Source organism: Pseudopipra pipra, chromosome 2 (genome assembly GCF_036250125.1).
Source record: "Pseudopipra pipra isolate bDixPip1 chromosome 2, bDixPip1.hap1, whole genome shotgun sequence".
NCBI classification, from domain to species: domain Eukaryota; kingdom Metazoa; phylum Chordata; class Aves; order Passeriformes; family Pipridae; genus Pseudopipra; species Pseudopipra pipra.
In genome coordinates, this window is record NC_087550.1 from 26,957,071 (window position 1) to 26,980,761 (window position 23,691).

Here is a 23,691-nt window from a genome sequence, read left to right on the forward strand (position 1 = left end):
TCCTTCTGTACTTGGGACACCCACCCCAATTATGTTTTACAAGGGAGCCTTCTCTTTTAGCTTTCCATGGGCAGGCTGAAACACTTTTCACCTCCAAGTCAAGTAACCTGTGGCTAAGCTCTCTTGCATGTATCACGTCCATCACAAATCAGCGAGCGTCAGTGTAACAGCAAATAAAGGGACAGTGATACCTCTAATAAACAATCTCTGCCACCAGAGGTTTGGGTTGGAGCCTCCATTTCCCCCTCCTCTCCATACATAGTTCAGGCAGATGGCATTCACTTACCATACAAACACACCTGGCCATGTCAAAGGAGAACATAAACGGCTATAGTTAGAGAAAAGAAACCACAAATGCTTTTCAGTTTTATTCTTACTGGGAGGGTAGTGGCATCCTGACATGTCACATCATCCAATGAAAACTGACAGGGACTTTTTCAAGGCTCATAGCTCACCTAGCAGTTATGGTACTAAGTCTTGGAGTAATCTTGGCTTGGCTGTAGTACTTTGTTCAGCCTGCAGACGTGGCATTCCCAATTCCAGATAGTTTCGTTGGGTCAAGACTAAAGTAATCAGTACTAACAGAAAGCGAAAGTAATCAGATGTGAAACACAGATCATATGATGAGTGATGTGTCAGGCTGGTACTACACAATATTTGTACAGACCAGTCAGAAATGGGTATTACAAACAGAGCTGGAAAATAGTCATAGTTAAAAACATGATCGAATGCTTTGAATGGGTTTCCCAGAAAAGAGGAAGTCTGTTCAGAAAAATAATGTAACAGGTTCAAAAAACAACAACAACAACCAACCAAACAAAAAATGCCTCTAGTGATCTTTAAATCAGCTTTTCCATTGGATAAATATATTTGAAATAGTTGTACAGTTCACAGTGGCATAAAGTTCTCTGATTGCTTGAGTGTTGAAAATATCTCATCAGTAAAAAAATACCAGAGCTGGGGAAGGAAAACCCTCTCTCTGAATTCTGTACATGGGCAAATGCACAGGTTTTGGCAGGCATCAGGTCATTGGATCCATGGGAAACTGGCAGCATCACAGGACTGCAGATCACAAGTCAGGGGATGGAGGATAAGAAGAGTAGTAAGGCCCATTTTCCTGCAATGAGAACAGAACAAGTAATTGAACAAAAGTCTTCTCCAATACACTTTGGTGCAATAATGGTGACAAAGAAGCAGAAATAATTAGGTACTCGTGTCTTTCATAAGATAGTGACTGCCACAATTCACCCAGTAGAGGACTGTGCTGGTAAACAGGCAGAAATAGGCCTCAGTTTTGCCTCTGTTTTGAGCAAAAAGCACAAGTTGAACTTTTGGCATGAAACCAAAGCTGTGAAACAAGGGAGCCATGAATGCTGGCATAGCCAATAACTCAAGACAAAGCTGCTAATGCACACACACAGGCCTGGCTATTGCTTTGTAGTTATATCACATCCTCTTTGGAATGATTTTGCCAATGCAAACCATATTCATTCCATCATTTGGTCAGAGACCTGGGGTTGAGGGGGGAAGAGGTGGAGGGTTTGACACAAAGGCAGGGCATTCTTCTATGGTTCCATTTTTCCTAGGTGTTTTTGTTTTTTTTTTTTCTTCCCTTTTCCTGCATGCTTGTTAATATGTGGGACAGAGAAGATGAAACACAGATACTAATTCTTTTTTCCAGTCAGTGTAAGGTATATGGCAGGTATGTAACATGAATATTATCTTATCCACAGACTCTTAGTGTGTTATGTTACAGTCCTGGGCTGAGGAAAGGAACTTTGCCTCTTATGCACATAGGAGACTGCTTTAATGGCAAAGTATCCTGCTTCTTAGCCAAGGCCCCTGCTTGGGCTGATGTAGACGAAAAATTAAGAGAATCATTACTCACAGAAGAACAATTAGACTCTCCAGGAACCTTCCCCCTGTCTTCTCCCCATTCTTAGAATATGGAAGTCAGTCCTTTGAAGGCTCTCACAGAGCAGAATGGGAGAGCACAAGAGCTCCACTCATGCTGGCCACATGCAATCACTTACCCTGGCATCATACTCGAGGACAAAAGGGGGGAGATCGATCTGTTCTGGGGGTATGGCTGCGAATAACTGCTGAAGGCTTTCCACATAGTGGATTTTGTCCTTTAGCCCTGAGACTGTAAAGGTTGTGAAAAACCATGCTGAAACCTGAAAATAAATCCCAACGAAAACAAATTAACACGGTGGTGTTTCAAAACCTTCAAGATCAAAATAACACTCCATTGTTAAACAGGCTTGAGTTAAACTTGAAACACTAATATCATCCCAATAACATAACTAGGTCAGGAAGTACACACTGCTGACTGCTAGTAAGCACCGTATTGTGAGCTTTCAAGCTAGTGTTTTCTGCCCAGCTGCCAGTTTAAGGTTCCTTTCTACTGTTCAAGAGTGACAGCTATTCTGCTATTTGACTTCAAAAACCCATCAGTATAGTGGCATGTTTTCACTCCCAGTTAGCCAGCTTTTTGACTCTGTCAGAAGCATTTTCAACCCTTCGCATTCAAGTTTTCACAAAAAGCCAATGAGAGGGAGAGAGAGCTGTTCAGCTGTTCAAATGTTCTATTGAAATCTCCTTTCTTCTTTGGATTGGCTGAGTGAATGTGTCCTTTTGTTTTATCACCTTTTTTATCAAAGTCTTATCAATTTACCTCTACGAGAATAAGTCTACCAACTTATTCTACAAGATTTTACTTTAAGTGTTCACACCTCTCTCTCTTTCGGATATAAATAGGATATGGAATTTTTGTTTTGCGAAGACCACTAAGACACCACTGATACTTCTACAACTTATTAAATATTCCTGTTTAGATTGACTGCACAACTTTATCGTTTCAACCTACCTTGCTTCCAAAAGCATTGTATTACTTCTTGTTTATTTTTTATCTTGTCTTTTCCTGGCAGAATGAAGGGGAAGAAAAAACTGCTCTATAAGTTACAAATGCTCATATTAGGGACTACTCATGTGGTCCTAGGCACCCAGCTCTTGCTGACCCATATTGAGCAGAGGGGGCTGGACCAAGGGTCCTCCCTTACAACCTTGACCATTCTTGCCACTCTGTTGGATAGTTTTACTTTGAGTGCAGTAAGTTAACAGAAAGAAGTAAAACCACAAGAAAAGCCCTGAGGGAAAGCAAGAGTTTAAAATAAACCAAAACATTAGGTCAATAAAAATTATCTGCCTGAATAGAACATTTAAAGAAAAAGTCAGTCCCACAAAACTGTCTTGGAATAACTCTGCTGCCTCCCTCAAAACAGCATATTTTAATGAGAAAAGGACAATGAAAAGTGAAAAGGAGGTAAAGAACAGGACAGAACATTGAGATCAGTTCTCTATTTTAAGGGCAGAATTAGATATTTATGTTAGCAGAAAGCAGGGAGACAGATTATTACTGGCATCTATTATTCACTATATTTTTCTAATAAGATCTCTTATGAGTGACACTAGATGACAGTTTAATGAATGAAAAATACCTTCTCAATCTTGTACTAAAGTAGCATGCCTTTCAAGGTGTGTTATGAATGACAATCATTAAACATAATTGCTATGGATATTTAATGCATAAAAGCCTAACAGGGAATATTTTTGCAGCCATCACAAAAATTGCTATTGGGAAAAGTGGTTTTCCCCACCCCTCCTCCCTATCAGTATACAATCTACTGCAGTTTGACACATCCTACCCAGTTACATAGAAAGAAGGGAAGGAGGGAGAAACATTTCCAGGGAATTTTTCTATTACCTCCATTCTTCATAATCACAGGTTACAGAAACAGTAATACAAGAGCAGCTATTTCCTTATTGGTAACTGGACATGAAAATTTAAATTATACCAAATCCCTGTTAATACACTAAAAGCAGAATAAGTTATGCCAGAGCAGTCAAAGTTAAAAATCTAGACATCTGCTGAAGTTTTCTTTCATTTTTCATGTCCTGATGTTCTGAATAAAAGGCTATCAAAGTCATTCTGCCAAGATATAAAACCACAGTTAAAAGTATCAGTTGTCTCCTACAGAAAACCAGCACAACACAGATTAGGTGTGTCACTAATGCTTTAACTTGGTCATATCTCAAAGACAAACTTACTAAAATCTGGGAAATTTTATTGCAATTGGAAGGATCTTGCATACAAAAAAGACAAAAGTGATTTGCAACAACATTTATATCGGCATCTGATCTCCAGAAACTGCTTTTAGGACTGTTATAGAAAAAAACAAAACAAAAATTGTTCAAGACAAATACAAATATTATGATGATTATGAATATCTAATTTGAGTATTCAGGCACGTTTCGGTTTTGAAACATTCTTGATTCACAGCCAATTTCTGAAAACAGAATTTCTCTGGATGAGACTGTTTCAAATCCAGCCATTTATGTGTCAGCTCAGACCATGAGCTCCAAAAAGGTTGGTCTGAAGTGGTCTCAGAAGAAGAGAGTCAAGAAGATTCACACAAAAATGCCCCCCAAAGCCCTTCCTTTATATATCAGCAGCTATAGCAATAACAAGAAGAAACACATTTACAAGCAAGAGTATGAAGGAACTTGTGATGGCATTTCATGGGTATCTTGACCTAAGGCCTGGCAATGAAGTGTGCACACAGCAGGGGCTGCTGCCAGCCTAAAAAACTGCTGATGCCTATTTCATCACAAGAACAGTCAAATTTCAAAAGCACAAGAGAATTCAGGATCAGTGTACAAAAATGGATGGCACAATGACATACCCTGCTTCAGTTACTCTGTAACCCTCCTCCCTGCATACCAAACTCCATGAATTCTAGACAGGCAATTATCCTCAGAAAAGACATAATTTGCAACAGTTTCATATCTAGAAACCAAACAAAGAATCACTGTTGGCATCACGAAGCACATTGAGAACTATGATGCTTTTCTAGGGGCTTTTGAGTTTCCAAAAGCCTTGATGAAAAGCCTCTTGATCCCTTTTAGCCCATAAATAAGCAAAAGTGACTCTAACAGATGGCAGCCATTCGCTGTGACAGGATTCAATACTGCTGTAAAATGCACAGTTTATATCAGAGATTTAAGAATGAGATCTATGTACAAGGGTGATGTGTTTGGGAAGTCACATGAACGCACAAGCCTTCCTCCTGCATTTGAGGCATGGGGTATTTTCCACTACTGCTAGGGGAGGAACTCAGTGCTCCAAATAGGAAGATGAACCTGCCAAACATTTTTGAAGAAATTTGAAGCTTTTGAGCTAGCAATCTTCCATGGGGACAAGAGCCCTGAAATTGCCAAAAAAGGAGAGAGAAAAATCATTCCCTCTTAGCAGCCACCTTCTTCTCCACGTTTTCTGCTGCTTATTCCCCATCATGTTTCATAAACTGATAGTCCATGCAACAGTCAGCAGCAATCCCACTTGCCTTCAGTTGGCACAAAGACATGGATACACATTCTCTTTTGCCTCCAGCTGTGCTGCCAGAATAGGATACAACCCAATACTATTTCCAGCAAGTCAGAGAACTCTGTGTCTCTCACCCTCCCTGCTTCCCACCACCATCTGCTTCCCCCACAGATCTGTCAAGTCCCACTGCAGTTTCCAAAGGGACAGACAAGATGGCAATAGACACCAAAAAAACGTTTCTCAACCAACCAGAAATGTATGGGAAGAGAGGAGGGGGATGAAATGCTGCTGAGAATCTAATATATTAGTGCTTCCTAGCTTCAGCTTTTCCACTCAACTTTGTGACCTTAGTAATGTTCTGTGCCAGCTCCTACATTTTCAGGAGCATCAGAGCTGGAAGCTCTAATTCTAGCATGCAAGACTTCAGATCTGTACCCTGTGGGAATAATTAATATCCTAACTGAAACTGGAAGGTATGCTGTTGGGAAGCCTCAGCCTTAGCTATATAAAAACAAGGAAGCTCCAAGTCTCATGGTGTCCCAGCTGTGCACACGCAAAGAAAGGACTCTCTAGAAATTTAGCAGTCAAAGAAATTCCTGCTGAACATGTGCAAACAGATGTTTTTTTCCAGGCATATAATTTTCTTGAATTTAATCAATGTCAGCAAAAAGCAGAATAAACACAGAGGTTAATCTGAAGTGAATATGGAGGATCACATTTCTAACTGTTCTAATAGGACAAACAAAAATTTTAGAAAGGGCTGCTGCTGACAGTTCATCTGAAGTACTCATACTGCTGCAATATGAGTCGTGGGTATGAAGTACAGACGGGAGCCAGCTCCACGTTCTGTTGCCCCACACAGATCTTACTGCATGACGAGTTCAGTTTTTCATCTCCTGAAGGCTTAACAGGATTTTTCTGCACTCCATCAAAGGCATTCTTCCCATCTTTCTTTGCTACACTACACGTTCTAATCCAGACTAATCTCACTGCTGCTTGACACGCTGCCCTCTGCCCTCACCAGGGCAGCTCTTAAGCGATCTGTAGCACATATGTGATACCTCTTGTGGGGAAAGAAAAGGTGAAACACCCAGAACATGAACTACACAAAAAATTTCCAGAGTTTTTGGTCATGGTTTGCCACCCTGCTAACCACACAGCAGCAACAAGGACAAAATCTTTCTCTCTGAAAGAAAGAGGACCCAAAACTTCCACCTCTCTCTGTTAAGAGGACTGATAAAACAGGGCACAGACAGCTTGCACCCCACTGGGGTTCAGCTTATCACAAAGGCTGGAAGACTACAGCTAGATCAAAGGTGAGGATGAATTTCAAGTTCTGACTGTAGATCCAGAAGATACTGCTTCATTTGGAAGTCTTATATATATATATATATATATATATATATGTACCTCCACATTCCTCATACTACAGGCTTAAACGCTACTCCACCAACACACAAAATCTGTTGTGTGTTGTACAAAATCTGTTTCTTTTGTACTATTTCTCTCACCTTCGAACGAAATGTTGGGTGGACAAAATATAGTGCCTTCAAATTCCTCTTGTACCTGGAGTAGAGAGAGAAAAAATTATTTAAAAGTGACTTCTCATTGAGTTCACCTACACAACCCAACTGTCAAAACAGATAATTTTGCATAAGTGCCTGTGATGTAATTTTAAAAAGTTAGATTTAATGTAAGGACAGATACCAAAAAGTAAATGTAAAGGTAAAAGAAGAGGAAAAAAAAAAGCAGCAAAGCAGAATGGTTATTTTTCAAAGACATCACAGCCTGCAGTCTTTCAAGTGGACAGTGAAAGGAAGTTAAGGACAAATTATGATGCCAGTGTTACCCAGGCCTCTTCCCTTAAAACTAGCAACATACTTCAACAAAGCCAGGCTCCAAATGCTCCAGCTTTGGATACTGACAGACAATACAACCAGTGTACCTCCCTAGCAGCTCCAAAAGGGACACTGCAGAGGACAGAACTTCTGGTTTAACAGATGGCTTGGAGAAGGAAAGAAAACAATCTTCCTTTTTCTTGCCTTTGTAAGTCATTTAGGTCTTTGTCCCAGCAAAACTCTGTCACAAATAAACGGGAAACCACATACAGGGAATGACAAATATTTGCATAGCACAGTGGAAGACCAGAATGTGTTCTTCTCCTATTGACACTTACTTGGCATCAACAACATCATAGAGTTTCTTCAAGAAATTAGAGTCTAGTTGATTGTAATCATTTGTGAGTGTATGGAAATACACCAAGACATATTCCTTCACTGCAATATGATCCATGACATGGATGAAATATAGGAGAGCCTAAGACAGAAAGAAATGAAATTGATATTTGCAAAGAACCCTTTCACAGTTGCATTACATCTTAATTTGCTTCCTTTAATTCATCTGGAAATCAGGAATCATGAGGCTGGATGGCATTATGTTTCAGCTACAAAAGCATTCCAAGTCTTCAACTTGACTGTAGTAACTTGGATGTCTTTTTTGCCTATCTGACCTCACAAATGGAGATAAATTCTTGCCGTTCCCATGAAAAACTAATTTGACTCATTACATTTCACTCTTCATGTTCTTGGCAGTTACAGAAGCAGGGAAAGTCCCTTCCTTCTTGAGAAGAAAAAGGAGTCCATATCAGCCCTATTTTTTCTACAAACAGACCAGTATCTAATTGAAAAGTGTCACCCCAAAGCACATGTAGCTTTGTAAGGGAATACATACTTTTATCTGCCTATAAAATAAATTTCTATTTAATGTATTTTAAGTTTTCTACAGATAATGTTTCTAGTATTAACACTGAACTATTCCTATAATTAGCCTCTTATATTCTGAACATTTCACATGCAACCTACACAACTCTGGTTTTACAAAGCCTTACCTTTTCCATGTCTATCAATGTTACAGGGATATTCCTTCCAACCACCACCATCACTGTGCGGCCACAGTTATCTACACCTACAAAAGAAAGAAAAATATGTCTCAACTTCTCTCAGTCATGCCAAGTTTTGGAGTTGGTCCCTTTCAAACCAGGGAGAACCAGCCACAGCTCAGAATTTTTGCAATGCACCTGGTTTCCAGCAGAGGAAATATGCTTAGAGTTACTGCTCTCACTATACCAGTATTTATTTTGATCCAAAAGAGCATGCGTCACATCTGAAAAGTTAAGTTTTAAGGACTGCAATTTTATGTTGCCTGTATACTCCATATTTACCTAAATATCAAGTAATAGCATGTTTTTTATTTAAAAAAAAACAAACAAACTTCACTTGGAGTTCTACCACTGAAGCAAATCTCTTCCAAGAAACCAAGTTCTGAAATCCAATGCACTGATTCCCAGAGCACACCTTATGGTCCTCCTGCAGCCCACGCAGCCTTGTTTAAGGCAAACAAAAGAACTTAAATTTGCAGCTACTGAGCAGAAGGTATCACACAGCCTTTGTATTTGCACAAAGATCAAGGTAAGCATCTGGATTTTCAGGAGGCCAAAGATATCAGCCAAAGCATTGAACAGACTTTCTCTGCAGAAACACAGCTATGCTTTTGACACCTGACTACTTGCCTGTTTCTTCCATCCTTGTGCAAAGCAGCAATAAGCCATTGAGTCTATGGCAAATTTTGTGTCCAAATATGATGCTAACTAAAGATCTAAAGTGCACTGAAGAGTTAGGTTCCCCACCTCCGCTTCCCAGGCTGCAAAGACCTTGCAGCTGTTTTCTTTCACTGAACCCTTCACTGGGTTGTTGAATCTCTCCCTAATCTCCCCATCTACTGAACTCAAGGTTGCAAAATGTGCTTCCCATGGTACTGGGCCACCAGTACTAGGAGAGGCATACAGAGGAGAGCAACACATACCTGATCTGAGGGAAATAAAGCAAGTCATTTTGTTCAGGAGAGCTGTATTAAAAGTTGTTTTAGTAACTGCCTACGTTCTACACTAACCATCTGAAAGCAACGTTCATTTCTTTGTAACAAAAGGGTATAGGTAATTCAGATCAAAATAAGAACTATCTCACACAGAGCACCTTATGCATTGGCTTAATCTAATAGTACTGATTACATTTAAACCTACAGTAATTCAGGACATGCATGTAGCCTCAGTGTTAAAGCAGAGCAGTTTAGAAGTTTACCACACAGTCTTTCACACCAATCAAGACAGAACTACTGCTTTACTGCAGAGGTGCTGCCTAGTTCTTGGCCTTCTATCTTAATAGCATGACCCACTGTATATGCAAGACCAAAGAAAATACTGTATTTTGTATTTTCACTTTAAGATGGTATACCTCAGTCATCAGTACCCTGAACTTACCTGTCTGGTACAAGGCTTTGAGAGAAGCAATGTCAGAGAGGTCTTCAGCTCTTGCCTGACACAGCCAGCGATTATAACTAGAAAGTTAAAAACATCTGGTCAGATCTCATCCCCCTTTGGACTAGCATTAGAATCCTGAAAAGATATATAGGACAGGAACAACAAAACAAGCTTTTTCTGACTGAGCCCTCTCTGTAATCGGTTTTCCAACCTATGGAGCAACTATCAAGTTGTTAAAGAAGGAAGTGTTAAAAAGATAAAATTGAGTGCCTTAGTTACATACCTAGTGATTTTCACTAGGGCAACAAATACACCTCTACTAGTAAGAATAGTGGCATTGCATTTGGGCTGAAAAGATCTCAGAGGTTTTTCCATTTAAAGACAGAAAAAAAAAGAAAATGTCTTTAAAAAGTCTAGAAGTCAAACACAACAACACAGCAACCAGTGTCAAATATGGATTTTTTTCTCCCTTTGAGTGGTGTGCCTCATCTGACAAAACAAGCCAAACACCATGCCTCAAGAGGTCTCCAGCATGGAATTAGTTTCTAAAGAAGTGATAATGCACATTAGGGTTACCACAGCGGGAAGGTGAATACCATTTGATAAATAAAATAAAATTGTTTTGCTATCTGCCCAGAGCCTCAGGAGTGAGCAGTATTGAAACAGGTGACCCCACTACAAAAAGCGGTGACAGAACAGTGACATCTTGTGGCAAACGGATAAGGCAGCTGGCTGGAGGCACCAGGTATGCTCCTGGGTTCATCACAAGCTTCTCTTTTCCTTGTACTTCCCCTTCCCTTCTCCCTTCAGGCCAAAGAGGCTACCACATCAATCCAGGGTGACACCAGGCTTTATCGGTATTTACTTGCTGGAAGATTAGGCTTTACAGATAAAGTCATCATAAGGGTTGGTCCTCTGAACAGCTAACTAACACAAAATATTCACACAGACAAGCAAATTCTCACTTCCTCTGATGCTGTTTTTGCAGTGCTGCCTCTGACAACTGTCCCTGAAGGATGAGGCGTCTCTGTTTATCAACATCTCCCTCCATGCGGGCAAAAGCATGGGAACCAATGAAAGACAAATCTGCCTCCAGACCCTCTTCATCTGAAGCATCTGCAGTAGAAACAAAGGCAGTGTAAAACGTTCGAGCAGCGTACAGGACAGCAATGCTGCTGATGAATTATTATATGTCTCAGTGAGCCAACACAGTCATCATGCTACAGACTAACACAAAAACCACAGCGTACCATGATGCGGCTCTGATACCTCACCAGTACCACTGACAGATTAGAGCACATGACTGATAACTAGACTCCCTTAAAATGTTGGTTTGCCTGAAAACTAACTGGGAAGTTCTAGTCATCAGCTTGTAACAAAGGGATAATGGTTAACTCCCGAAAAACAAGGTCTGGAGAGAGTGACTTGGGCTTTGCAGTTCTCCTACTTGTCACACAGGGAAAAATAAGTATGCAGAGGCACAGATGCTGCAGCTTTATTCAATTCAGAAGCTGTGCTGTAGAAAGGCCTAGTTTTTTTTTTTTTTATATCATTGACACTTCTTGAACAAATGCTGTAGAGCTGGTGGTAATCTGAGCTTAGACATTTTGATAGTATTGTTTACAACATGACTGTGTGATGAAATATAAGAGCACAGGTTCACTTGTCAGCAAGGAATATTGCTAAGGTTTCTAGCACTACCTCTCTGGGCAATCTGGATGGGAACTGTGTTTCCCAGTTTTAGTGTGACAGGCTATACTAGGACAAGGGTGCAGGATTCCACTAAACAAATTCACTTCTACATATGCAAACATAGTAATTTCACTAGTATTAGCTAGTGTTTGAATATCTCACACTGATCAGCTGCAAATATCACTCTAACCAGCAGGTTGGACAGGGAAAAAAAAAAAAGATTGGAGTCTGATCAGCAGGAATAGGTACAGTAAGTATCAAACTGTGAACAGGAAAATTAAATTGTCTGTATCCTCACTGCATATTCAGCCTTAACCCAACAGGCTATGCAAAAGCAGAAAATCTTTGACATTCATTCCAAGTTGTCTGCTTTTGATAATTTAAGGCTTTGCTCGGTGAAGTGTAAAACTTTCACATCACTGCTTAATAAATAAGGCAGAATGTGCCTGCTATGTCCATTTATATATTAAATTGCTTTGCTATACATATCTCACCTCAATCCTGACATCTAGGCTACCTCTTTACAAAGACTTTCACCAAGCTTTGATACCCATTTCCCAACTCTGATCTCTGGGTTGATCTAGTTCTTCTATCTTTTAGGGAGTTTTGGCTAGTTTTCACTGCATATCTACTGGTTTGATGCACATCAATAGAATGATATGATTTGAAACAACATTTGGTAACATATAAGCAACAGTTTGCTAGTATACAAGACAGACCATTAACTATAATGCCTTTTTCAGTTAGAGGCTGCATGAGACTCTGCAAAAAACCTTCAAAGGTTCTAATCACTTTGGAAGAAAATTTACAAAGGGAATGAATCATCCCACCTCTCCCCACGAGAAAGACAGAACAGCTCTACTGCATCCTCTAACCACACCACTCTACACAACATGGCAGAAAGCAGAAGTTACTACTGTGGAACCCATGAAGCCAACGAGGCAGCTTGACAACTGGAATCATTAAAACCTGCCTTGGGCGAACTGAGGTAGGAAAACATCTCTCTGCTTCTTTTTCTTTTATTCCCCCACTGATTTTCACACAGAGATACTTATTCCAAACTTCAGTTAAGAACTCACCATCTGGAACACCCGGCTTTTCCGTAATCCTGATCTGCCGCTCTGGTACTACAGGCTCCCCTTCCGCATTGCCAATATCTGCAGGGAGGTAAGGTAAGGATTGTATCTCTTCTTCCAGCGATCTTGGAAAATACAGAGGCAGCAACTTCTGGTAAGTGGCCTACAAACAAGAAAAATGCGTGAAGGGCCTATCACGCATCCTTGTTCTTCAGTTAAACAGCGTCTGCCTTCGCAGCAGGCAGCCTGAGCACAGTGTGGGTGTTCTGCCCAGGAACTGCCATTAGCAGGTCCAATGTACAAGAGAGGTCAATAGTCAAACTGCCAACATCTCTCAGAATACAGATCATTAAATGTCAAGTTTGCTATTTCAACAGGTCAGCAAGCAGTGTTTAAGATATTTGTAGGTGATCTGTAGGCAAGCTACACTGGCCCTCTTAAAGCACACGTTTGTGTAAGGAGGAAATTTTGTATGAGGAATTTCCTTTCTGGCTAACAGATATCAGTACTAGTACTGGTTCCTGTCCATGACTCAGAAACATGGAAGCCAGAAGCAAAAAGGTTCTGAACATGTCCACAGTGACCGCTAAGAGCATAAACACTACTGGAAAAGAGGCTGTGCTAGTAGGGGACAGAAGGATGCCTGTAAGACCAAAAGTCTATGTGATCTGAGGTGGAAATCCAAATCCAGCTTTACGATGCAGGAGTTAACACTGCTGCAGAAAAGATCAAACATATGCATGAATTTTGGTGGAATGAACACCAAGGAGGTACCTCTTCAAGCTCAGAAACAGCAAACACCACCTTCTCCAGAGTCTCTCCATGAATCTCCAGAAACCTTCTAACTGTGCCTGCAAGGAAGATTAAATGTAGTTAGCGAAACAGGAGGAGAAATGTACACACAAAACTACAAGTGAAGAACTCAGAGGGAAGAGGAGAGAGCCATCAGTACTCATACAAACTTGTTCCAGGCTGTAGGCAAGTGGGGATTAAATGGTAGTTTAACACACCAAATGAGGTATAGGCCATATTGGAAGTTCCACTTCCACTCACTCCCTTTAGTGATAGACACAAATAGAGAAAAAGTCTCTCTTTGATTTTAACTTACTAGGCATTCCTCAGACTGTGAAATGTGATTCTACGGCCCTGAAAAATCAAGACAAATCCTTCCCTTGGAGAGTCCTGTGCAAATTGCTATGACCCTAGAACAAGTCACTGTGCCCTAAGTTATCAGGCAAGCAATATAAGCAAGCTACAGCAGAAGGTGGTCTGAGATAGGGTCAGCAACACAAAATCTCTGGAGCCAGCTAGGCCAGAGAGGCATACAAAAAATCATATTTGTAAATCATGAGAGAAAGTGTCCAAACAAATTGGTTGATTTAGCAGTATTTTATCAAGTAGCACATAGTCCTACAGAGAGAACAGAAGACAGCAATGAAAGAAGTTACTCTACACAAAATACCCTAGTGGGAGTTCAAGAGACAGAAGAAGGAAAAAAAAAGCTATTTCCAAATACTTCCTGAACAGAAATTCACGTATAATTGGGTTGACCTGCAACATTACTTTACATAACAAATGCAGTCGCGCAGTTCCACAGCAAACAGTTTTGAATGCATGTCAGCAGATCTTTCCAGATGTCTCAATCAACAGGCAGACAGCGGAGAAAACAATGGACTAATCTGTTTCTCCAGCGCCAGCATCTCTGCTAAACAGAGGGTAAGAGAGATTTCTCCAGTCAGCTTGCACAGCAAGAGGAAAACCCACTCCTTCCATCTGCAACAACTTTCCTATCATGCAGTACCACCCTGCAGGAAGCTCCAGGTACTGGCTGGTGAAAAGCAGATGGAAGCAGGCCAATAGAAATGAAAAAGAGGCAAAGGAAAAGTAAGAACCAGGTGAGTATAACATTACTGTCTGATTTTTTTCAGCCTAGGAAATTTTCTGATTTCTTTTCAGTAGTCTTCTTTTTTTTTTTTTCTTTAATAGAGTTTTCTCTTGAACACAAGGCAATTTGAAAACTTTTTGCAATGATTTTTACTAAGAAGTTCCATAAAACAAATAGCTAAAGCAGAAGAACCATTTCCCCTTGTTTGCTCTGAACCCAATTCATACTGGATTTGTTTGGTGGTTCTTACATTGGGAGACAGTGAACAGCTGATTCCTATTCACCATTTCCATGCCACTTATGAATTTATAGACATCTCCCACACTGCCTTCAAGTTCAGTATATTCCACTCAGAAAGAGACTTTAGCTTACTTTGCTATTTCTTGCCTTTTCCTATTCTTGTTTACCTCCTCAACTTCTCTCTCTAGCATATTCTTTTTGAATGTGCATCTTTAAAGGGTGAACAAAGCACAGATTCATTGCATAACATTCTTAATTTTGTTGTGTCTTACTCAGCTTGCTGTTTTGAACTCCTGTGAGCCCTTGTTTCCATGGAACTATTATAATCTCAGTGTTTTGCTCCCTAAGGTTAGCCCATCGTTTTGCATGTGAAGGCAGAAGCGCGTAGGAGTAGGTCAGTGGGGGAAGAATATCAGTTTACAGTTGGATATGCTGATGACACTCAAACAGCAGATCAAATTCACTGTTGCTTGAGGTCCGTTTATAGCTATTCAACAGTAAGGTCTCATCTTTGCTATTCTGAACAATTTTCTATTACCAGCAAACTCTCTCACCTCACTGTTCAGCACCTTTTCAAGGTTATTAATTAATACATTGAAGCCTGCAAGTTCCAGCACAGATACTCGTGGATCCTTACTGATGACCTCCCAACAGAGAAAGGTTCACTTGTTTTTAGCTTCCATTTCCTGATCAACCACGGAAGGCCTTTTTACAGCCTCCAACAACTACAGACCCCTAAAAAAAGGTTTCCCCATATCAACAGCAATCTGTCAGAGGTAAGTGACCTGCTGAATACTTTTACAGTTTATGTTTCTTTCCAACAAACTTACGCAGTGCTATGTGGGTTGCATCCTCCAAGGGGTAGCATCTTTTCAGAGAGTTAATGACACAAAATCCTACAGAGCACATTGCCTGTTCCCTGAAATACAGAAAAAGAGACACAAATGAATAGATGGTCAGGTGTGAACAAATGTCTGTCAGCACAGTAGGTAACACCAACAATTTTTCCCTGGCTCTATGCAGCAGTAACCCTCTTTCAGGTTTTTGCAGGATTCTCCCCTGGCAAGATGTATACATACCACCATTAAGCAGAGAAGGAGAGAACCATTAATTATTGCACACAGTCTCCTCTGGTGCTTGTTCTCAGGTTTCTCCTCCTGCCTCAGCTACACTGTTCTTGCAGTTTCTTGTATCCTAAATTAAGTTCTTCCCTCAAGCTCCCTGTAATCCTTTCCAAATTACTTTCCTTCCTGTATAGGACTGACAGTGAGGAGAAGGAAGGGAAAAGAAGGTGCTCTGTATTGCAAACACTCCTTTGTTCCCTCACCTGACCTATCACTTGTTTTGTTAGAGGTCTGGACGTGGTTTACTCAATCCTACCTATGATTAGAAAATCATCAGAATGAAGTGACGCATACTTTAAAATCAGTAGGATGCTTCCAGCACTGAGCCAAATTTTCAGAAGAGTAAAGCAGAGCTGTCAACAACTTTCATGAGAGAACTTTGAGCAAGCTCAGTTTGTAGACAATTTCACAAACATCCAAAGTAACTCTAGAAAATAGATTGACTGAAAGGCATTCTGTATGCAGAACTATCAGAATTTTAAAATTGTTTTCAATGTGTTTCAATCTGGGCCTGACTTTGCTTGTTACTTCTGAGGTAGAACAAAACTGGTACATGCTAGAAACTTTAGCTGTAATCTTGATTATGAAACAGTTACTATTGCACCGTAATGCACAGTCCAGCCCTGGAAGTATTGATCTTCCCAACTGTATGACATTGTTAAGTATATTTTCCGACACTGCTGTTGCTCAGGTATATTTTCTGACTGCTGCCATTACAACAGCTGTCACAGAAGAAGAACGGAATATAGGAAAAAACACAGAAAAATAGAAAAAACCCCAAACCTGTTAGTTAAGAGGAAGTAGAAAATACCACTGATGAAAGAGGAAAAAACTACAAACCCAGCTGCAGCAACTGTAGATTTACAAGTAACCTTACACCTTGACTTAGAATTTTAGGTTTCTTTCGTATGAAGGCAGAGAGGTCAAATTTATGAACTGATAGAGCAGTCAGATCTGCCTGTGGGTTTATCCACATGGCTGCAGACACACATGAAGTTGTTGCTTGAGCGAGCTCATTTAAAGCTTTTTGCTGCACAGAATCCAATGCAATCATTAATGCTGTTTCTCCTTTGAGTAACTGAATGCTGCACAGCTCTAGCTACACCGTTTCAGGACTTGAACCAGCTCAGATCTCTCTTCACATTTTATCTACACCGCAGCATAGATAACAAAAGGCACCAAGCATACAATGAAGTCACTAATGTTTTCATGTCCTTAACCAAACCCGGTTTACACAGGAAGGTATGCACAGACATTTGGCCTTTGTGCAGACCCGAGTTTCTAGAACAGATGTAGCACAGATGGCAAACCCTTGTGCAACTTGTGGTGTGCTTACTTTGCGAGCTGCAAGACGTTGCGGTAACAGCTGTACAGAGAACTCTCGGCCGCGGTGCGATACCGGCTCTTGTACTTGGGTCCCACTGTGTGAATGATGAAACGTGCAGCCAAATTAAACCCTTTGGTGAGTTTAGCCTCGCCTGTCCTGCAACCTGAGAAAAAATAAAACACAAACATAAATGTCCATGTCATGGTAAGAAAGCCAGAAGTATTCGAGCCCCTGACTTCCTGAAGTCAGACCACTTCATATATAAGTCAGTGCTTAAGACATCAAATATTAAGGATAGCACCCTATCTCATACCAGCTGCTTAGCATCATCTAGGCAGGCTGAGGAGGAGAGAACTGTGCTCATTCCTCTTCATTTTAAAACTATGCATATAAGGACAAACCAGAGAAGAAATGATTTAATAACGTGCAGAGAACTGAGGTACAAATATACTATACAGCCAGCAATAAAAAGTCCTTCTGAATTTAACAACTTGGTTTGGGGAGACCGCTTTTTGGATAAAATTATTACAAGTCTCCTTAAACAAACCAGTTGCTGGCAAAGCTATTCAAAATGAATAGATCAAACATTTGTTCCATTTATACTCCCAGAATGAGGTATCTTGCTTTGTTTTGCAAGTTTTTCCTGTCCACAAGGCAGACATATGATTCTCATGGAGATCATACTTTCTTGACAGACTAGATGTCTCATCCCAAGGCAAGGAAATTCAAGCAATACATTTAATTGTTCCATTCACAGCACCCTCCAGTTACATACTCTGGAAACAGATACTGTGTTTGAAGTCTGTTTTTCCTTCAGCACCTGGAAGAAAAGCCTGCTAGAACTCCCCTTCTTCACCTAGTGAAGTCTAGTCCACTCCACTTCTGGACAGCCAGATATGGCATCAGTAATCTCTAACTACATTTATAGAAGATAACACTTCATACTTCCCAATGCCTTCTGCCTGGAGATCTCTACAAAACTTAAAAAACTAAAATGAGCGGTAAGTATTATTCTTATTTTAAGATACAGGGGGAAATGAGCTGCACAAGTCAAGGTCTGTGGCAAAACTGGGAACAAAGTCAGAATCTTATTTTTTATCTGATGAAGTTTTAGACATTAGAATAGCTTTTTTCCAAGTTTAAAATGGAGACTCTGAATCCTCTACAAAATGTGTGTGGCAGAGAAAAAGCATTACTGAAGTTGGAAGACTACTGTGCATTGCTGTTACAGAAGGTCTTCATTGGACTGCAACAAGTATGTGTTGATAGCCAAGCAATCAATAGTACTTCATCTGCAAGCCTACCCCAGGCTATAGTATTTCTGCATTAATCAAAACTAACACTGCTCCCAGGGACACATAAGGTAGCTGAGCCTTAAAGAAAGACCAGGCCTTTGAAGGGTCAGCACGTCACATGCTTTAAGATCACGATTTTTCTTGGAATCTATGAAATGTGAATATATACCAAGCAGTAGGAATAAAGCAGGAGAGACCTAACTGAAAATGCACCCATTTTATAGCTTTAGAGCACAGACCATACATTTTTATTTTTTAAGCACAAACATTCTCCCATGAAAACAATTTCAAGGCTAAATGGGGAAAGAGGGCAAAAAGGAGTAAACTAATTTATTAACTAAGACTCTCCATCCACTGCTATTACCATGACAAATACATTTAGGGTGCTCAAAAGCTGAAGCTGTAACCCAGCCTCTCCTTCCTCCCCCACACGACATGTCGGTAGGGTGTCACAGAAGAACCGATTTCCAAAAAGCTCTTGGCACAAGGTTAAAAGAAAACTGCCATGTACAGGGAGTTGTGAACAGAATGCAGAATGCATTACAGTGAGAAGACATCAGTGTCTTCACTGGGGTGGAGGATGCAAAACTACACATAATTCAGCATGGTAAAAGGAAATTTAAGAAGCTAAGATGAACAACTCCCTACAGAGCTGACAGATCTCAAACTTTAAGGACTCCTTGAAATGTTGTCCCTCTCTTCCCACCTCACGAGAAACCCAATTTTATTTGGATTCTGGAGTACATAGCAGGCTACTAAATATTCTATAGCACCTGGTGGATTTTAACAGTCATTTCCACCCACAGGACACACTGAATTTTCACTCTGCTATTAAATGGCTACTGTTCCTCCTGTTTTACTTTCAGATTATTCACAAAAGGCAAGTTGAATTAGCAAAGCATAATTTTGTAAGAACAGAGGATGTCTATTCATTTGTAGTTTAAGCTACAGAGAGTTTAACTTAAAAATATTATGGCTCTTCTATCCATTTTGTTACTACATATGGAGACTGAGCTGTTACCCAACAGAGTGAGCAGTACTACACAGGGACTGGTTGGTCTCAAAATTCAGCTCAGTACCATAACTATAAATGTGAATTTTTACCTGTGAACATTATTAGACTCCTCTATGACCTTGGATAACTATAAACTATTTGTTCCTCCCTTATTCCCTGTGCCTGTTAGATGAAAAAAAAGCCGTGTGTTTTTAAATCTCATTGTCAGCCATAAACTCTGTTAATAAAGAATCTAGGCAAACCTCATCCATTTCCAGAATAGCTTTGCATTAGGGCTGGTCTTGTAACTTTCCAATAAAGTAACTTGTTGTTCACAAGACACAAGTGAATCAATCAATTTAAGCAGGCACAAGGACTTTATTTAGACATGCAGTGTTTTATCAATTCATCTATTATTTTTATAGTTTCCTGAAAGACTGTGTGTATTTTAACATCCTGAAAGAGGATACACAAAGTGTATAATAGAATCCACTTAATTTTTGCAATGGTGAACTTCAATTCCCATCTTCACTGTGTAAACACACTGAACAGGATAAAAGCAAAATCTGAAGATGTACAAGAGTGGTCCCTTGAGCAAAAGGTCTGATAAGCTAACTGCTCAAAATGGCTTCAGATAACAATGGGAATTATTGTATCACAAAGTAAGGGCTCATCAACTCAAACATCTGCCACAGATTTTCAATTATCTGGAATGTGAACAGCAAAAAGAGACTAATTAGTGTGTATTTCCTCCATTTTTTTTCACAATTAACACCAGCTGTTGGGGGGGAGGGCTAAGCTGTACCTTTTTAGTTTATGCCCCAATCCTGATGCTTTATGCTATGCAAAGCTAGTAGTTTTCAATAAGATAAAAATGTCTCTGGCTGCTTACCTTTGAGCTTCTGGAGTTCATCCTTCAGGTCAGGCCCAGCATGCATGAATATACTTTCAGATACTGGATTCTTATCGGTGAGAGACTCATTACTGGTATTTACAATGGCCGTGCAGTTCAATAACGCGACATCTCCTTTCCTGAGGAAACAGTTTATTGCAGGCTAAATGTACGATTAAGCAGGATATTCTCAAATAAGTGCTGACAAGCAAGGAAATGCCAAGTTACAGGAAAAGCTTCAACAGTACTCCAGTGCCCACACAACGTAGCACACCCTGATATGCCGAATCATCCTTTGCCTCTATCTGATGAAAACAGACTGCACGCAAACTGTCAGCCCCTTAAAAACTCCCAGCCTCAGCAGTAGCTTAGGGATGTATGTAAAGGCATAGAACTATGTTCTAGTTGTACGTAGGGCAGTTCAGACAGCAAACATGCAAAGCAGCTTGTTAAACTGATGGAGTGTAATACATTCCAAAAACCCGCATATTTTCTTTCAAGGTAAGAGGACAATCCTTGTGCTACATTACTTTCAAATTGTCAACAATTTTTTCAATGTACTTCTTTTGGGTTGCTTACACACTATCCAGGGCACCTTACTGCTGCTGCTCTTCCTCAGACCACTAGAGTGACACTGCAGCTGGACAAGTTTTCTTTGCTTTTGTTCCCAAATTGTGAACCCACAATTTGATCATGTTCATTCTGGTGTTTAAGGATCAGACATGCAGAAGATAAACAAGGCAGAGATGCGTAAGAGACAGAGGAGTAGCAGAACTGACCTGCTTTTTGTCACAGCAGCAGTCATTGGGGATTTTGGGATCAAAGACCATAGGAAGGGAAATAAAGATTCCCACGCACAGGGAGAGATTCAAATAATAGTTGAAATTGCACACATTTATTACACCCAAGCCCAAGTCATAAGAGATATTTAACCTTTTACTCCTCTCTTCTTTTATTTAATCAGGTTCAGGAAATCCACGAACAGTCCCATTTCCTGCATGTATTACCCAGAGAGAGGTTCTCTGAATCTGTGTCCCTGAGAAATCCTTTTCTCTTCACATTGATTAATAAAGAGTTATTCTTCTAGATAGTAGGTTCATGAATCTGAGTTACAGTAAATAAAAACGGATGGAGTAAGTTCACCTCAGCACACTGTACTTTATCAACAGATTCATGGAGACAAAGCACAGAATGGGGGGGAGGGGAAGAGGAAGTGCCCAAACCACATGAAAGAAAGAAATACTGATTTAAATCAGAAAAGTGAAAGCAGAATACAGAAAAAAGCTAGTAGACAGCAAGCATATTTGAAAAAAATTAAAAACCTCATATCAAAGTGCCCAACTAGGTTTTGATATTAAACATACAGCATCACAGTAGGAAGTACAGCTCCAGACTGTTGCACCAAGGACTGCTTATGAGCAAGCAATTTATAACCTGTGGTGGAGCAAAATCTCAGACTTGCAAATTTATAGAGAACAAAAAGATTATTTTCTTCCCAGATCTGTAATGTTTGATTCTAGAAGAGAGGATTTCAAGGTTTTATTCTACAGCAGTGATCATTATATGAGGAAATCAGATCCTGCAGTAAATGGAAAAGTGATGACAGACACACCAGGGCCACATGGAACTTACCATAAGATTATTTTTTCATTGATGTCTTTCCTGTATGGAAAAGGTGATCTAACATCAACTTGAGCCTTTCCAACAGGATTTTGGTGAGAGTCCAGCTGCTTGGCCTCATAGGCATCAGTCCAGCCTGGCAGAGTGTCAATATCCACAAATTGGGAAGGAGCACCCAAGGGATCCATGGGATGGAAACAACAACTCCCTTTCTCTGTTAACTTATCACACTCCAATTCTCACTGGAGTCTTCCAGGTGCTTTAAAGAAAGAAAATCAAACCGGGTCACCAGCTGTTCACTGAAAGTAATTCTCCTGTGGAGCCAGACCTCTCACAAGACTACAATACAATTACAACTAGCAGAAAACAGAAAAACATTGATTTCTCACTCAAGCACTCCCTCTTTCTGTTTTGTTACCGGTAAGGCAATGCAAACGCAGTGAGACACACCTTTTCCAACAGTGCAAGGTGAAAACACCCTCTCTGCTAAATTGGTCTAACTGACTTGTAATCTTTTATTTTGGAAACAGTGACAAAAAATTCCCAAGTGTAGAGTGGACCTCAGTCTTCCTGAAGAGTGTTATTTCTTTAGCTAAACAAAAAGCAAATCTGTAGCAGGGTATGTATCATCTATTCCTTCAGAGGAATACGGCCCAGGGCCATTTGTTTGGAAAAAACAAAACAAAAAAAAATACACAGCTTCCCAAACCACAATGCCCCCCAAACCACAAACCTTACAAACAAAGCTATGAAAACATCCTCCCTCCCTCCAAATCATACAGCCCTTGCAGTTCAGTGAATTCTGAACCACTGCAAACTAGATTTACTGTCACATAGTTCTTACAGTTGTGCACTCAGGCACAAAACCCCTTCACCCAAATAAGTTTTGCAAGAAAGAATAAAGCTGTAATTTTGAATGCTGGCCCAACGAATTTGAAACTGAACTCTGGCATCAGACTAGTTTTTTTTAAAGCCTAAGATGACACTGGTTGCTAGATGAAGGCTACTACATTTTCATTGTGACTGCTAAACTACACTAGTGAATCATACTAGCACAAACATAACCACAGCAGTAACTTCAGTTTTGACATACACACATACTACTTAACTCTTTTCACAGGTTCATAATGGATAATAATTTAAAAGAGATTGCATCCGCAAGGGGTAATTGTGAAACGTGGATTACAAAGCACGTTCATTAGCTAGGAGAAAACAACAAAACAACCAAGCATCCAAGCTCACACTGAGGGGTAATAAAGGCTGACAATGGGACAATGACAGCTGTAAGAGCATCTAAATAAGATTTCTGCCAGAAAAAGCTGGGAGAAAGGCGACGAGCGAGAAGGGAAGAGCGGTTGCACTGGCTCTAACCAAAAGCTCATCTACAACAGCGGCTTCCCCCTGACGAACAGCCAAAACCAGAGGTCTGGGTAAGAGGCAGGAGGAGCGGCGCTGCTCCGGGATGTTTCCCCCACGCTCGGTGCCCGGGCCCACCCGCGGCGGAGGCGGCCCCGGCGGGATGACGGGCTGGGAACGGGGCACAGAGCGCTGGGAGGTCCCTACACCCCCGAGGCGATGTGCGGGGCCCCTGCCTGGGAGGAGGCGCTGCCTCTCCCACCTCTCGCATCCAGGACACCGGCACCGCGCATCGCCGGGGCCCCCGCCCGGCTCCACCCGCTCCCTGCCCGCGCTGTCCCCCGGCGGAACCGCGCGGCAACTCACGGGCAGAGCCGCAGAGCCGCCGCCAGCCCCGCCCGGCCAGAGGGTCCCGGTCGGCGCCCGCCTGGCGACATCACCCAGGGAAGCGCCGCGGCCGCCGCGCTTCCGCTTCCCTTCCCGGGCGGA

At 40.9% G+C, this 23,691-nt stretch overlaps 1 protein-coding gene across 2 annotated transcripts; it reads right to left on the reverse strand.

Annotated features, from left to right (window-relative positions):
* Positions 1–334: 334 nt before the first annotated feature.
* Positions 335–23,683, reverse strand: GDAP2 (ganglioside induced differentiation associated protein 2). 2 transcript variants are annotated; one of them, XM_064644548.1, is made up of 14 exons: positions 23,569–23,683; positions 21,859–22,105; positions 20,227–20,366; positions 17,055–17,208; positions 15,425–15,513; positions 13,244–13,320; positions 12,473–12,632; positions 10,667–10,817; positions 9,702–9,778; positions 8,274–8,350; positions 7,563–7,702; positions 6,898–6,952; positions 2,034–2,177; positions 335–1,117 (listed from the first exon to the last, which is right to left on the reverse strand). In XM_064644548.1, exons 2-14 carry the CDS (start codon positions 22,032–22,034, stop codon positions 1,070–1,072), a joined length of 1,488 nt encoding a protein of 495 aa, XP_064500618.1. In that variant the 5' UTR covers positions 22,035–22,105; positions 23,569–23,683; the 3' UTR covers positions 335–1,069. The 2 variants fall into 2 exon arrangements, with proteins under 2 accessions (XP_064500618.1, XP_064500619.1); XM_064644549.1 differs by lacking the exon at positions 23,569–23,683 and adding an exon at positions 21,160–21,330 and having other exon boundaries at positions 21,859–21,974.
* Positions 23,684–23,691: the final 8 nt, after the last annotated feature.

What these genes read in the sequence shown, in the direction of transcription:
- GDAP2 (XM_064644548.1), bottom strand. Translation starts at nt 22,034, where the DNA reads ATGGATCCCTTGGGTGCTCCTTCCCAATTTGTGGATATTGACACTCTG. An exon ending in AAAGCCGGGTGTTCCAGATG is followed by an intron (nt 10,818 to 12,472) that starts GTGAGTTCTTAA and finishes TTTCTACTGCAG; the next exon opens with ATGCTTCAGATGAAGAGGGT. An exon ending in ACCCAACATTTCGTTCGAAG is followed by an intron (nt 2,178 to 6,897) that starts GTGAGAGAAATA and finishes ATTTATTTTCAG; the next exon opens with GTTTCAGCATGGTTTTTCAC.